Genomic DNA, 15781 nt, shown 5'->3' with positions numbered 1-15781 from the left:
GTCCAAGGCTGCACTGCCAAACACGGTCGATGGTCAACTGCGTCACTTGTCCTGCGATGAACCTCGCCTCACTCGCCAGTATTACTCTCCCCTGTTCTGCTTCTCTATCTCTCTTTTTGTTTCCGTAGGCGAAGCGACGCGGATACAAAGTGTCTCTTCTTCCCGTTTGTACTCCTAGTAGTACGTCTACCGACCTTGCACTTCTCCATCCTACATTTCTCCTACCTCAACAGAACCACAGACAACAGTTGGAAACCAACCAACCATGTCAACACCTTCAGAACCCCCGCCATCTTACGCGGCTGCGACCGGTTCCTCGACCACATCCAGCGCACCTCACGCATCATCGCGCCTTGAAGTACCTCAAGAAAAGAATGGCATACCCGCCTTGCACCGCCGTTCGATGGAAGACCTACAACGACCTCTGCCCGACGGCTGGGTGCGCTCCTACGATCCGAAAGAAAACCACCAGTTCTTCGTGAATACCAAGGAAAACCCACCCAAATCATATTGGGAACACCCGCTTGACATTCCGGAAGTCGTGCAGAAGCTGAGCACCGAGGAGCGAGAGCGACTACAAGAAGAAGAAGACCGATTGCGCAAGCAATTCCCGCATTCTGCAGACCACTCCGAGGACGAGAGTCACGCGGGCAAATCGACGCTTCCACCACGACCGTCGGCCTCGAAGCCCCAACAGAAAGCCGAGCGCGAAAAGACATTCGGCGAGAAACTCAAGGATAAAGTGACGGGCACCACTCACGAAGAGCGCGTCCGCGAGCGTGCACGCAGAGAAGAAGAAGAGCGACAGTACTATGAGGCGCACATGAAGCTTCGGCAAGCCATGCAGAAGGCCGAGATGACAGGCCAACCTCAATTCTTCGCCAGAGACAGAGACGGCAAAGCCATCTACATTGAGCCACCTGGCGGCGTAGGATATGGATACGCCGGTTACGGTACGGGAGGCTACGGAATCAATCCTTATGCGCAAGGTCCATATTACGCCAATCCCAACGTCAGAGTCATTCGGCCTGGCTATCCTTATAACCGTCCCTATGGTCCTTACAGCGGCGGTGGTATTGGATTGCCAATCATGGGAGGCTTGTTGGGCGGCATGATGCTCGGCGGTCTCATGTTCTAATGAAAGCGAAGCAACCTCGAACGGCAAGATTGCGAAAATTCTTCCGTGCGACTTCATGAAACGATGGATGATGCAGGACTCTTGATAGCACAGCGGGATGGAGTATTATTATGACGTGAGACTGGGTTTCGCTTGGGAGACAGGCTGTTAGCTAGCGATAGGAAATTCATGTTTTTAATTGTGTCTTTCGAGTCTATGTCTTCTATTTTCTGTTATGTCTGCCATCTCCTCTGACATTTCGTCTACCATCAAGAGGCTAATATCGAAAGCTGGTAAGCTGCCCGTGGAACATGCAGAGAACATAAGGTACATTGTACTGCAGGCAGCACAAGGACGTCGATAATGAGGTCATCCATGCCGCTGATAAGATAAGACCGGTATCAGAGTGCAGTGCCAGTGGCCGTCGACCAGTTGATCTCGGCGCACCTTCTCTTCCCAGCCTATATCCAATCCCCTCGTCCAATCGATAGCATGGGACCCATCTCGCGGTAGCTTTCCTGATGCGGATGGATATCGGACGGCTTCACGAGGCCAATAGTTTACGGTTCCGAAGACTCGATCGAGCAAATAGATTCGAGTTCTCATTCAGTTTCAATCCTTGTCTGTTCTTTTGCCTCTTTTATCCTTGTACAACAAACAAACAACCCTTCGATCCAAATCCACCCTCTCCATAGACTTTATCACAGTATAGCCGACCACTGCAAGGCTGGAAGAGATAGGGTTCAATTTGAACATGGGCGACCACACGGCCTTCTTCTATGGTATGTCATGTCCTAGTTATCAAGATATCTGTCACATATACCATCACAGGTATATACCATTCGTTCCGGTACACCGCTTTGCATTCCTTGCATTAAAAAGTCCCAATTCATGCTCATGCTTTCCCATTGAATTCCTACCTTATCCCCTACATCACACCACAGTTATATACAATACCATGCTATCCCCAGAAAGACAAGAAGAGAGAGACCATTCATCACGACCTACCTTGTCCTACGATACCTTTGGTACTCACCAGACCCCCATTCATAACATCTATTTTCAAACCAAATAGGAACCCTAATGGCCCCCGGCGTCCTCCACCGCGTGATCCACGGCACGCACGACCCGGAACCATGGCAGAAATCCATGCTCACCGTCCGTCCGGCCCTATTGCAAGGCTACCGCCGCCACCGCGTCCGTCATGCAGATTACCCTGCCATTATTCCTCGTGACAGCGAAGAAACAAACAACTCCTCTACATCACCAACATCACCACCACCACCATCATCATCATCGTCTTGGTGCGTCCGTGGCACCGTCGTTTCAGGATTGACTGAAGGCGACTTGTACCGTCTGGACATCTTCGAGGGCGACCAGTACAGCCGGCAAAAGGTGAAGGTGCAGGTCCTCAAGGATGTGGAATTGGACCAAGCGGCCGCCACCACCACCACCACCACCACCACCACCACTGCCGCCGCCGCCGCCGCTTCTTCTTCTCCAGAAATCGTAGAAGAGGTCGAGGCTGAAACCTATGTCTGGCAAGAAGGCATGGAGACCTTGGAACCCGAGGAATGGGATTTTGAAGAGTTCAAGCGAGAGAAAATGAGGGCTTGGATGGGCTTGGTGGACCAAAGCAGCACCCAAGTAGATGAAGGGTTTGCAGATGTTGATCGCGCCGTGGCCGAGGAGGAGGAAAAGCGCAGCCAACAAAAAATCAATCGTGATCCCATGGGTGGAAGGGGACTAAATGGCCATATTACCCAGCAATTGAAAAATGCCGCCGTTTAGATCGTACTAGCACACGAAATTGGAAGAAAGCAGTGTGCGGCGCGGTGAGAAACTTTACTGTCTAGAATTGAGGACACTCGCAAGATCATGTTCAGCAACTTCACAAAGGAAAAGGGAACTAACATTAGGGAGGTATTTTGTCGCCATGCTAACTTCAAGCAGCTCAGCTCCTGCGCACTCCTGTACACCTGACAAAAGTCATTCGCTTGCTCAGTTCTGCACCCTCAAGACTTTGGAGAAGAATTTCCAGAATTCTCCCCCCTTACATCCATTCATACCGGGTGCCACTTGACATCTATGCAAGAGTCTTAACGACGACCGTGGCTTCGGACTGCACTGCCTTGCATCTGCTCAAGCTCCTGTTCCAACTGCTTGATGGCGGCATGGGTGGCTTCCAGATCCTTGTTCAGACGATCTCGCTCTGCGATCAGCTTTTGTTCCCAGGCTCTGAAACGTTGCTCTTCCACCTTGACCTGTTCTGTGAATCGCTTTCGGAGGGCTTCTTCTTCCTCTTTGAACTTCGGGTTGTCCAATTTGCGGGGTCTCGCTTCGCCGAATTTCCTCGTCTCCATCTGTTGGGCGCGGTATGCTTCGTAATGGTTCTCCTCGGTAGTGTGGATGAGATCGAGCATGTGCGTTCGGATGAGAATGGAGCGCAGCTTCTTGAAATCACAATGTTCCTCGTTCTCAACCTCCGCAACACCCCAGATGTACTGTCGACCCTTGGCCACACGACCATCCGGGGTCTTCACATCCTTTTCACTACCAATAACAGAGAATGGCATGGCGGCGATCAATGCGCGCGCGTGCTGAACCGCAGCTTCATCATCGTCTTCGATGGGAGGTTGGTAGATCTTGATGCCTTGTGCTTCAATGACATTTCGAATGCGGTGCTTGAAGCGGGCAAGGTCGGCAGGAGTTAGAGTATCGGCCTTAGCGACGACTGGGATAAGGTTGACGCGAGTGCAGAGGCGCTTCATGACCTCGATGTCTAGTGGTTTCAGGGTGTGGCCAGTAGGACGGATAAAGTAAAGGCAGGCATGAACTCGAAGGTCAATCTTGTCCTGTCGCCTAGGCTGTTGCTCTTGCAACATGTATGATTCGTGCTGGTCATCGAGAAACTCAATGATGGGCATCCAAGAGTCGCGATTGTTCACATAGTCACCGAAGCCAGGTGTGTCGATGACGGTCAAGCGCACTGTGTTCGTGATCAGCAGGTATCGGGGTTTATCGTCACAACCCGGCAGCCGTACCTTTGAAAAACTTCTCTTCCAGCTCAGCCTTTGTGATCTCGATCTCAACAGTCTTGTCAACCTGCTTTGCGTGTCGTCTCTTGTGGTCCTGATAGTTTTTGATGGTGGTGGAGAAAAGGGTGTTGATGAAGGTGGTCTTCCCTAAGCCGGATTCGCCAGCGACCTACCCGGTAGAGTCAGTAACAACATCAGCGCATCGCCTGCAAACGAGACTCACCATGATAGTGAAGGCTGCGCCTCTCTTTGCAACAATCTTGTGCCGCTGGTTGGGCAGATTGGCAATGCCAATGGGCGAAGCGGACTCCACGGGAGCAGGCGCCATCTTTGATCGCGGCGATGGATGGTTCTGTCAACAGGATGGGAAGGCAAACGTCGCCAGTACACGCGACCAGACAATCGTCACAGGAGAAGTGAATGACAGTGCTGAAGAGGCCGGGATGAAGGCGGAGGTCAGTCAGTGAGTTGAGTTTAGGGGTCAAAGGTGCAGTGTGCAGTTGGTCCGGGATCGTTTGTTGGTTCGTGGCTTCCGTACAAAATTCCGGCCCCTGAAACGCCAGCTTGCTAGTAGAATCCCCGGATCGGCCCAGTCCCAATCCGGGCTAGTGCCGGAGCAAATCATCTTTTCTCCGACAACTTTTTTTGATGCCGCATTTGATCGAAAGTTGCATTTGATCTGCCAGTGTCGCAAAAGGTGCCAGTGCTGCGCTGTGACATGATGCGACGATGAAGACAGAATTCAAGGTGTGTAGTCAGTCCTGCAAATGCGCCACATACCCTCTAATTGTCGTTACAGTTCTCAAACCTCCTAGGCACCGTCTATGGCCGGGGCAATCTGGTCTTCACGCCCGATGGGAATTCTCTACTGTCGCCTGTAGGGAACCGAGTCTCTGTGTTCAATCTAACAAAGTAAGACGACCCAGGTCGATTCTTTCGTTCTCGACTAATGGTTTCTAGAAACACCAGCTATACCCTCCCCTTCTCACATCGGAAGAACATAGTACACCTCAACCTTACTCCCGATGGCAACCTTCTCCTCACAATCGACGAAGACGGTCGAGCGATTCTATCGGTGTTTCCTAGAAGGATAGCCATTTACCACTTCACATTCAAGGCTCCAGTCACATCATTGTCTTTCTCACCGAATGGTCGATATTTTGTCGTTGGACTCGGCCGGAAAATTCAGGCATGGCGGACACCTTCCACGCCTAGCAGTGATGCCAATGGCGAGCTCGAATTCGCTCCATTCATCCTGCATCGGGAATATGGCGGCCACTTTGACGAAGTGAGACATCTCAGCTGGTCTGGAGACTCCCGATTTTTCCTGAGTGCTTCTAAAGATTTGACGGCACGGATATGGAGTTTGGATCCTGAAGAAGGGTTTGAGCCAACAGTATTGGCAGGACACAGACAACAAGTGAGGGGCGTCTGGTTTTCTGCGGATCAAGAGTCTGTCTTCACAGTCAGCGAGGATGGCGCACTCTTCCGCTGGGAATTCGTCCCAAGCCCGCATTATGTGGAGGATGAAGATCCAGCCGAAGCTGCCGACGAGCGATGGAGAATTGTGCAGAAGGATTTCTTCATGCAAAATGCGAAGTTGAAATGCGCCTGCTTCCATCCTCCAACAGGCTTGTTGACTGTCTGCTTCGATAATGGCCTTTTCTCCCTATATGAGCTGCCATCGTTTTCCAATATCCACAGCCTCTCCATGGCCAATTCTCCGATCTCCGCAGTGGCCATGAATAAAACCGGAGAGTGGTTAGCATTTGGCTCAGCAAAGACCGGCCAACTTTTGGTATGGGAGCATGCGTCGGAATCGAATATCCTCAAGCAGTCTTCACACCTTGATGCTCTCACGACCTTGACGTACTCTCCGGATTCCACACGCATCATCACCGGAGCCGACGATGGACTGATCAAGATATGGGATGTGTCCTCCGGCTTCCATATTGCAACATTTACAGAGCACAGTTCGGCGGTTACAGCGTCTGCATATTCGAAAAGAGGAAATGTGCTTTTCACTTCGTCTTTGGACGGGTCAGTACGTGCCTGGGACATGTTAAGATATCGGAATTTCCGGACCTTCACAGCTCCGACACGACTGTCATTTTCTTGTCTGGCAGTTGACCCTTCCGCAGAGGTGGTATGTGCAGGATCACATGATTCTTTCGATATCCATCTATGGTCAGTGCAAACCGGCGCCCTTCTTGACCAGCTTTCGGGCCACGAAGGCCCAATATCCACATTGGCTTTTACACCGGATGGGAGATATCTTGTTTCAGGCTCCTGGGACCATACTATCCGAGTGTGGTCTGTATTCGACCGGTCGCAAACGTCCGAAACTCTGCAGCTTACTTCCGATCTGCTAAGCATCGCAATCCGCCCTGATTCTGCACAAGTAGCTGCTTCAACGCTTGATGGCCAATTGACCTTCTGGAACCTGAACACCTCGATTCAGGATTCTGTTCTTGACGGCCGGAGAGACGTAAGCGGTGGCCGTACTCTCACCTCCAGGCGGACTGCCGCATCGGCTCCTGGAACAAAATCCTTCAACACCATTACCTATTCTGCTGATGGGAGCTGCTTGTTGGCAGCAGGAAACAGCAAATATATCTGCTTGTATTCTGTCAGCACATTGACATTAATCAAAAAGTTCACAGTTTCGATCAACCTCAGCTTGGACGGCACTCAGGAATTTCTTAACTCCGATGCAATTATGTCCAACGGACTTCCGCGAGATATGATAGACACGGAAGGAGAAAACAGTGACCTCGAAGATCGAATAGACCGTAGCTTGCCTGGAGCCAAGCGAGGCCGTGACGCCACAGCCAGGACAATTCGACCCGAAGTCAGGGTGACCAGTGTCGAATTCGCACCTACTGGACGAAGCTTTTGCGCATCCAGTACAGAAGGCTTGTTGATCTACAGCCTAGACAACTCCGGCATGGATGAATTTGATCCTTTCGATCTTGACCTAGATGTTACACCACAAAACATCCGCGCAATTCTCAAACAGAAGGAGCCAGAATACCTCAAAGCCTTAATTATGGCTTTCAGGTTGAACGACAAGCCGTTGCTGAGACAGGTCTACGAGTCTATTCCATACACGTCAGTGCCTCTTCTTGTACGAGAGTTGCCGAAGGTGTACCTCGGGCGCCTGTTGATGCTCCTCGGGCATCAGATGGAACACAGCCCGCATCTGGAATTCGCTCTGCGCTGGGTCAGCGAAGTTCTCAGTGTCCACGGGCGCTATATCAAGGAAAGGTCTGGGGAGTTTGCGAGCGAGCTCCGTGCAGTACTCAGAGGCGTGGAGGGAATTGGAAAGTCGGTGCGGTCGCTCGGAGAACGAAATTCGCTAGAAATCGAGTTTTTGTGCCAACACCCTCCAGCCAAATCCAAGGCGCTGGCTATCATATCGACTGATAGTCAAGACCCTAATGATCATGATGCGGTCATGGGTGATGAGGATGATCAGGGCGATTGGATAGGACTTGGTTGAGTGTTGGACTCACCTTTTGATCCTATACCTCTCGATTTTCATTCAAGGGCGGAATTTCAACTCCCTGCGGTCACAGAAGCAAAGGACGAGAGTATGAAGGAAGATATGATGACAAGGAGGAGCCTTGAACTTCCTGGTTGACACCATTATTGGTCTCACGACCCCCGGTGGTATAAGAAAGATGTCGTCGTCAGTGCTTAGCTCCTGATGTTCTGTTATACACTTCCGCTAAGGGGATTACTGGAAGCGGACACTTTGGGGCTATCCTACCATGATACGGGGCTGCCGCAAACGGGATAGGTTCCGGAGGCGAATATCACTTCTCCCTTGATGTTGGACTGTACTCACATCGTGCGTTACGTTCTCGGTCGATCTCTCGAAAGTCGGAGCCCTCTGGAATCTAAATTCCGCCCCGTGCCCTGCATGAGCTGTGGAGATTACACGTTAGCCGTCATGGATCAAGGGGATCTTTTACTCAAAGGCCAGTTAAGGAATTATGGACTGCTGTTACCTTGGTAGATTGGGTTGTCATCAGACAGAAGAGTCAAGGATGGCCAGCCGTCCGAGCAAAACTGATTTGACTGTTACCACTCTACACCTTCAAAGAGATATAGCTAGCCACCATCCATGTATTGTCACAGGCAGTGGCACTGCTACATACTTCAAGTCACCCAGCCTTTGGAAACCACCATCTCATTGTATTCACTCCAGAGAACTATAATGCCACCCCTATTAAATCAAGCGAGCCCTTTCCGCAATATCCGCAAATCTGGCGGTCACAACAAAGCAGTGATATAGTCACATACCCCTATAGACAGAATCATTGTTAACTGTCACTGTACTTGTTACCCAGAAATCCATTAAAAACATTATTCGCCACAATTTATACCACCCTTACTTAGGCTTTCTCTCTGTACTTTATTACCCTTGCACAGGCGATCAGTCACATATGTCAAAAGAACACCACGCGCTCTCTTTGTTTCTCCGTCTCACTATAGCCACAACGCGAAGCTAAGTCACGGCCACAGTCTCTAATCACACAAACATGCCCTGCGTGCGCCCAAATAGGACATTCATTCACCTCAGCACCATCAAGGAGTATAAAAACGCTCTTAGCAGCGTTGCATAAGAATCTTTTCCCTCCCACGCACACCAGCGCAGCGCACACGCACTCAGCAGCACAAACTTACAACCACAGCACAAGCTTACTCACTAGCTGAGCCCCAGCCGTTAGCAACTCACCAGCGCCAATTTTCCAGAGAATACCAGCTTATCGAACCAAAGCTGAAACGTGGACAATCAGAATCGATTCGAATCAATCATGGGCAAAGCCAAATCAGCCCCAGAGATGCCCGGAACCCCCAAGACCACCACCTTCGCCTACTCGTTTCCGGGAGAAAAGGCACCACCTCCAAAAGCCCAGAACTGGGGTCGCGAACCGATTTCGTATTGTCAATGGTGCGGTCGAGGAGACTCTGCTCTCAGTATCAGAATACATGAAGGATACTGCGCCAATCGAGAGCCCAGACATTGATTAGCTTCAGAGCCAACACTCAACCTCCAGAGCCGGTACCATTGCCAACGTCTCATGAGACTTGGTAAGACTCGAACCCTTAGAAGCCTTCGCTGCTAAGTTGCTAACGAGCACGGTGGTCCGCAGCCCTCTTCCCCTTTGTTTGGGGACATGCAATAAAAGGTTTAAAGCAACCCAGCAGAACCGATGAAACAAACACGTATTGTGCACAGAAACGGGCCATACCTGCCTAGGGCCATGGTAGGATGGACTGCTTGATGATGATGCTGGGAGGACTCAGGCAAGATGCTTTCTGGCAGGCAATTGGCGAGTGATGGAATGAATGGCTGCAGTGGCTGGCATGACAATGCCTGAACCGAGTCTCTGGTTCAGGCTGCAGAGCTTCGTCCTGTAGACTCTGCCACAGGCCCCAACAGACGTGATGTATTTAGAGCAGAGCACATCACCCACCACACCAGGGAGGTCTCAGGACTTGCTCGGTGTTGGGAAAGGCTGCCACAAACAATGCAAATGCGCCTGTGTATTCCCACTTGCCTGCTCCATGGCTTTCAAATGATTGCTCTTAGTATTTCCTTGCTGTAGTAGTGGTGCACCTATGCACTGAGTCGCGGTGATGTAATTCACTGGCGATCTGGCACCTGCAGTGGAAAAGGAAAACGAAAAGGGGCCGAGCCTTATGGAGCCACTAAAGGACCGCGAGGCTACGTCTTGGCGTTTTGTTCAAGTTTGCAACCCAACCTTAAACTGTCAGTGTGCATTTTTGGTATTACAGGATACTAGTATACAATAAATATACCAGCCAGCCATGTCCCAGAAATGATGGTGACCACGGCTAATGTACATGAACGACTCTAATGCCGCTCCTGGCGCTTGTCTGTGATGTCTTTCGCACCACCAAGGCCGCCCTCGGGCCACGCGCTTCCACTCGGCCCAGAGTGGACATCGGAGGATGAATACGTGCAATCCCTATTAACCTTCGCCACCAGTTCAGACATATTCCGGAATCTCTGTGGAGGCGTACACATTCTAGACTTTCTTACCCGGGAACCGGACATCTATACAACCGTGCTGCCCCAAGACTGGAGGGATTGGTTCGACAAAGTGACGGTGGATGAGGTCCTTGATTTATTGCTTCGCCGAGATCTTTCCACTAACCCGGTAAGCAATGGGGAAGACACAATTCCGGCTATCAGCCCTCCGGACACCTTGCTGGATTATATTCGAACTGTGCGCAAACATTGTCTGCAACGAGAATTTACTCCGGTTTCCGAGCAAGTGTCTGATATACCCATTCATGTCTCGGTCGGGATGAAGGTGAAAAAGGTTCATGAGGTGACCAATTTTGCCGCATACGTCGACAAGCTGTCGGGCGACTTGTCAGAGCAATTTCAGCAGCCTATCTCGATCGTTGATTTTGGCTCTGGACAAAATTACCTCGGCCGAACACTGGCCTCTCCGCCATACAACAAGCACGTCATTGCGATCGAAAGAAAACATCACAACATTGCCGGGGCCAGGGAAATGGATGTCCATGCCAAACTGGCCAAAAAACAAAAGATCATTCGCAACAAGAAGGAATGGAAGCGCCAACTGGCTTTGGGAAATGGCATTCCCACTCCACCACCGGAAGAAAGCGAAGCCGAACAGTCTGTATCCATCCCAGTCCCGGATGTCGTCCTAGCGGATATGGAGGCCCCGGAGAAAGGAGAGGACATAAAAAAGGGCTCAATGACATATATCGAGCATGACATTCAAGACGGTCGGCTTGAAGACATTCTTTATCCTGTTGAACCAAAAGATAGCGGCCGAGAGCAGGACAGCATTTTGACCTCACATCCCGAAGCTGATCAATCCGCAAGGGGCCAAGGCCAAGCCCGACCAAAAGTCATGGTTGTGTCGATTCACTCTTGTGGAAATCTTTCGCACCACGGACTCCGATCACTGGTCCTCAACCCCTCGGTCTGCGCAGTAGCCATGATCGGATGCTGCTACAATCTGCTCACCGAACGACTGGGACCCGCGACCTACAAGCTGCCGCAGCTGCGCCCTAACCACCCACGTCTCGAAGCCACTGGCAGCGCATACGATCCACATGGGTTCCCCATGTCTAAGACGCTGGAAGATTTCGAGCACGAGACAGGCAAGGGCATGAGACTCAACATCACCGCCCGCATGATGGCCGTGCAAGCCCCTTACAACTGGGGTCCCGAAGACAGCGAGGCTTTCTTCCGACGGCATTTCTACCGCTCTTTACTCCAGCGGATACTGCTAGACTTGGGGGTTGTCAAGCAGTGTCCCGATCCAGGCAGCTTGGCGGGCGGCAGCGTCACCGGCAAGGACCACAATGGCACGCCTTTGATAGTAGGCTCGCTTCGGAAAGCGTGTTTCGCCAACTTCAAGGCTTATTGCAGGGGCGCTTTGGCCAAACTGCGCAACGACCCCGTGGACGGACCGATGATTGCAGAGCTCACAAAAGACCTGACCGACGACATGATAGAGGCATACGAAGCCAAATGGGACTATGCCAGGAAAAACATGGCCGTCATTTGGAGCTTGATGGCCTTTAGCGCCGGAGTGGTCGAAAGCATCATCGTCACCGACCGCTGGCTTTACTTGCGCGAACAACCCTGTGTGCAGAACTGTTGGGTTGATATTGTGTTTGATTACAAGCACAGTCCGAGGAATTTTGTTGTGGTCGGTATCAAGAAGCAGGATTGAACAGTTGACAGCCTAGCATCACTTCCAAACATCCCTCCAACTGGGCACATCTGCGGCACATCAAAGTACGCGTGCTGCTCGGTGTCTTCAACACCCCTCATCATCACCCCTGTGCTACTGAAGCTTAGGCCCACCAAGCAATTATCTGATCGGCGGCTTAGCAGAGATGGATCTCGTCCGCAACGAGTCCTGCACGACAAAGCCAACTCGGAGAGGCTATAGCACAAATTCAAAGCCATCAGAGGCCTACCTCCTCTATGGCATTCGCGTTGACATGTCAGTATCAGTGTCAACTGAGCTCCCGCGCAAGGGAAGGTAAAAGAGACAGAGTCGTCAGTCTGATGATTGCTGTTCTCCTATCGTGCCAGCTGCCTGTGGACTCTCTCACTGTAGCCCTTGGTCGAGGATACACAGTCACCCAACCAAGCTCGGCCAGCTATCAGTTGACACTTCTACAAGGCCTCGAATCGATATAAAAAATCTATATCGATCCTGCCACCACCCACCGCGTCAGCAATCACTCTGGCTCTTTCCGGGCCCAGGTTTATACCAGCTCATCTGAACAAAGAAGCTTGATGTTTCCGGACAGAACTGTGCATGGGCATCGCTCTCACTTGTAAGGCACTTGAAGGAAAGGATAAAAAGATCCTCATGGGCCACAAGCACGGCCGACTGCCGAACCTCTCATTGCAGTTTATGGGGACAATGCTGCCCAGTCAGTCAGCCGAGCAACCTAACATCAAACAGCAAAAATCTGGCCATGGTCACCCAAATCGCGACGCCCAACACCCAACCGTAACAAAGTATACCAGATAAACTGGAGTCAGGATAAAAAGTTAACCCTCTTCTTCACTCACGAAAACCAAGCTGCTGTCTCTTCCTTGCCGCGCTTTTCAAAATCTACCGAAGTAGTCAATTTCCAGACCCAGACCAGATTCCTCAAGTCGCATATTGCGGGGCCATGACTGGCTTGGACAGCATAGACATAGACAGATTGTTGTACAATCAAAAGTTGTTTCAGGCCAATGCTAGAAGTCCTGCCTTTCGTCTCAATTTGTGCAGAGTCCCACCTTTACCACATAGTGCCATATTCAGATAGGACCATTCCTCAGCGAACGATAAAAGGACCATCAATAAGCTGTGCCAAGCTTTCCGCTCCGAATATACCCCGATATAAGCTTTCCAGCGCAGACGTTGTTATTGGCAGGATCTCAGGCTGTCACGTGAATTAGCTTCATCACGTGTGCGGGGAGTGTTCTTTATCAGTACTCCCCCCTCCACGCGCCGGAACAACGCCGCCTGTTGGTTTACGCGAAATCCAATGCAGTGCCGAAGCCCGAGGCAGCAAATTGTCAGCATCGCACAATCACAACTATTTTTTCGTCCACCGCTCAGCTGCCGGGATGTATCTCCGGGGCCGAAAGAAGAGCATAAATTGCCAGTGGGGGATCTTGATATCGCCATCGTTCGTAATGCATAATCGGAGATAATAGTTGTCATCATCATCTATCGTCTCCTCTCCACCCCACGGCCCTCTCCCCCAAATCAATCAACTTCTAGTTACACATTCCCTCCTTACCCTGTTCAAATCCAAATCGTGCATGTTCGGGTTTGGTGTCTGTCGCCGTCGCCTACTGTTTTCTTGTTTACATCTGCATAGATTCGTGCATTCTAGAATCCCACCTGGAGTCGTCCATCCTTCCATCTTTGACCCTGCCAAAAGTTCACCGCCGTCCACATCGACCGCCATGGCACCAGCACACCCGGATCTGCCGCAGCCAGCGCATCTGGATCGCGACTCGGCTCTCGCACGCAAATTCGGCAGAGAAGTGACCAATTACTTTGGAGGTGAGTGAGCAGAACAGAACGACATCTTGTATCCTAAAGGCTGGGTGCGACAGTACACAAGGACCGGCGCCGACGACTGATTGTTCTCACGAATCATGTTTCCCGTTACTAATTGTTTTGTTTCTGTTCCCAGGCTCGCCGTTGAATAGACTGTCTTTCCTACGTGAAGACTACAACTTTCTCGCCGGGGCATTCGCGCACTCATCGACCAAGTTCATCTTATTCAAGACGCTGTCACCACTGATCAAATCCCCCACCGAGATCTACTACGCTTCGCACGACGAGATTGCCAGCCTGATCCCCCAGAATCCATTTTCCAAACCCGAAGCCGAGCAGGTCGCCGAGTTCGACTCGTCGATAGATATTCCGACAGTGGTGTTTCTGGGTGTAGACGAAAAGATTACAGGAGACAACGCATTTTCCTACAAGAATTTCACGGGCGCGCCGCACTTTGCCGTCGACATCACACCAAAGAAAACATATGAAAAGGAAGCCAATGAACTAGCGGAAAAGCTTTTGGCTGCTGGTCTCAAGTTCAGCGAGGGGATGAGGGCCATGAGTTTCCCTGCTGATGTTGGTACGTTAACACTACAAAAAATGTGTTTCCCTTGTGCGCAGCGCAGCTCATTTCTGTTTTAGCCGCCGAATACGCCCAAGGCCGGCACTACCTCGACTGGAACTACCGCAACACATACTGCGGGACCTGCGGACACAAGACCCTCTCCGTGCACGCGGGCGGCAAACGAGTCTGTCCACCCAGGGATCGGGCAGAAACCCCCTCCGAACGAGAACCTTGCTCGACGCGCACAACCATCTCAAACCTCAGTTTTCCCCGGACCGATCCGACGGTGATCGTGGCGGTACTCAGTCACGACAGCAAGAGACTGTTGCTGGGCAGGCAGAGACGCTGGCCTCCAAACTGGTACTCGACGCTAGCGGGCTTTATTGAGCCCGCAGAGAGCGTCGAGGATGCAGTCAGGCGGGAAGTATGGGAGGAAAGCGGGGTGGTTTTGTCCCGCGTGATGATTCATTCGACGCAGCCGTGGCCGTACCCTGCTAATCTGATGATTGGTGCTATTGCCCAGGTGGCTAGTCCTGAGGATGAGGTTATAAGGCTCGAATATGACCCCGAACTCGAGGTCGCTAAGTGGTTCACCCTCGAGGAGATCCAGGAGGGGTTGGAGAACGGGACGAGCGGGTTGGGAGATCCGGCGCCGCCTACTTACAAGGAAGGGAATCTGAGGTTGCCGCCCCCAACGGCAATTGCGAATCAGTTGATCACGGCGGTTGTGCGCGGCGGGTTTTTGGAGGGTGTTACGCCCCTGGCGACGAATAATGCTGCTGAGAATAAGTTGTAGTGACCAAGTTGGGATGTGCTGCTGTCTCACTGGGGACAAGGGATCTGCTGAGGCAGGCAAACCCTGTCCTTGGCTACAGCGGTGCTAACTGTGTGCCGAGAGATGGCGAGTCTGATTGCAATCACTACAGGTAGAGATACAGATACAGGTACAGGATACTCCCTGGTTTGGCGTACGTCTTGTAGAAGCGGAGATTCAAACTGGAACCTACCACAGGAAATCCAACTGGGTGTTCAGATTGTCGGAGGGCAAGACATGCAATATTGATTTGAGATAAGCCCATGGCTGGTATCACCATTGATGAGCAGAAAAACACATTGTATTTGACCACGCCATGATAGAACGCCATAAGACTCGAGGCGGCTTTAGCAGTCGTCAATAGTTCCTGTTCAACCACGGTAAATGTTGATATTGGAATCCCGCAACTTGACGAGGGGCGAGAAATGTTCACTGAACCAAGAGAGCACCAGTACATTCCCACGGTTGTAAGAGGGCCTCCATTTCACAACATCCCTTCGACTTGTCATGCATGGAAATTCTAATGGTGCGTGCCTTTGAGCGACATATTTGAAAAGTTTATCCGAGGCCCGTATCTGTATTCGACCACAACCCAGCTATTTCCGCCGTCTCTTGTGTGAAAAAAAGTCTGGTCATCTCGATTCAAGC

The 15781-nt window shown here is 51.3% G+C and overlaps 6 protein-coding genes across 6 annotated transcripts; 5 read left to right on the top strand and 1 right to left on the bottom strand.

The window, feature by feature from the left end:
- On the top strand, positions 1-1321 carry HMPREF1120_02350 (uncharacterized protein). Its single transcript, XM_009156388.1, has one exon. It carries the CDS (start codon positions 266-268, stop codon positions 1136-1138), a length of 873 nt encoding a protein of 290 aa, XP_009154636.1. The 5' UTR covers positions 1-265; the 3' UTR covers positions 1139-1321.
- Positions 1322-1653: 332 nt separating this feature from the next.
- On the top strand, positions 1654-3690 carry HMPREF1120_02349 (uncharacterized protein). The gene is made up of 2 exons (XM_009156387.1): positions 1654-1899; positions 2193-3690. The coding sequence occupies exons 1-2, from the start codon at positions 1872-1874 to the stop codon at positions 2906-2908; spliced, it is 744 nt and encodes a 247-aa protein (XP_009154635.1). The 5' UTR covers positions 1654-1871; the 3' UTR covers positions 2909-3690.
- Positions 3217-4483, bottom strand: HMPREF1120_02348 (peanut-like protein 1 (cell division control like protein 1); the record flags this gene model as incomplete). Its single annotated transcript, XM_009156386.1, has 3 exons — positions 3217-4106; positions 4162-4324; positions 4379-4483. The coding sequence occupies 3 exons, from the start codon at positions 4481-4483 to the stop codon at positions 3217-3219; spliced, it is 1158 nt and encodes a 385-aa protein (XP_009154634.1).
- A 351-nt stretch (positions 4484-4834) lies between these two features.
- On the top strand, positions 4835-8459 carry HMPREF1120_02347 (periodic tryptophan protein 2). The gene is made up of 3 exons (XM_009156385.1): positions 4835-4902; positions 4955-5067; positions 5116-8459. The coding sequence occupies exons 1-3, from the start codon at positions 4885-4887 to the stop codon at positions 7655-7657; spliced, it is 2673 nt and encodes an 890-aa protein (XP_009154633.1). The 5' UTR covers positions 4835-4884; the 3' UTR covers positions 7658-8459.
- Positions 8460-9970: 1511 nt separating this feature from the next.
- On the top strand, positions 9971-13050 carry HMPREF1120_02346 (uncharacterized protein). The gene has a single exon (XM_009156384.1). The coding sequence runs from the start codon at positions 10071-10073 to the stop codon at positions 11907-11909; it is 1839 nt and encodes a 612-aa protein (XP_009154632.1). The 5' UTR covers positions 9971-10070; the 3' UTR covers positions 11910-13050.
- A 164-nt stretch (positions 13051-13214) lies between these two features.
- On the top strand, positions 13215-15549 carry HMPREF1120_02345 (NADH pyrophosphatase). Its single transcript, XM_009156383.1, has 3 exons — positions 13215-13757; positions 13891-14334; positions 14397-15549. Exons 1-3 carry the CDS (start codon positions 13511-13513, stop codon positions 15113-15115), a joined length of 1410 nt encoding a protein of 469 aa, XP_009154631.1. The 5' UTR covers positions 13215-13510; the 3' UTR covers positions 15116-15549.
- The last annotated feature ends 232 nt before the right edge of the window (positions 15550-15781 follow it).

Source organism: Exophiala dermatitidis (assembly GCF_000230625.1).
Source record: "Exophiala dermatitidis NIH/UT8656 unplaced genomic scaffold supercont1.2, whole genome shotgun sequence".
NCBI classification, from domain to species: Eukaryota; Fungi; Ascomycota; class Eurotiomycetes; order Chaetothyriales; family Herpotrichiellaceae; genus Exophiala; species Exophiala dermatitidis.
This window is presented reverse-complemented; position numbering and strand designations above follow the sequence as displayed.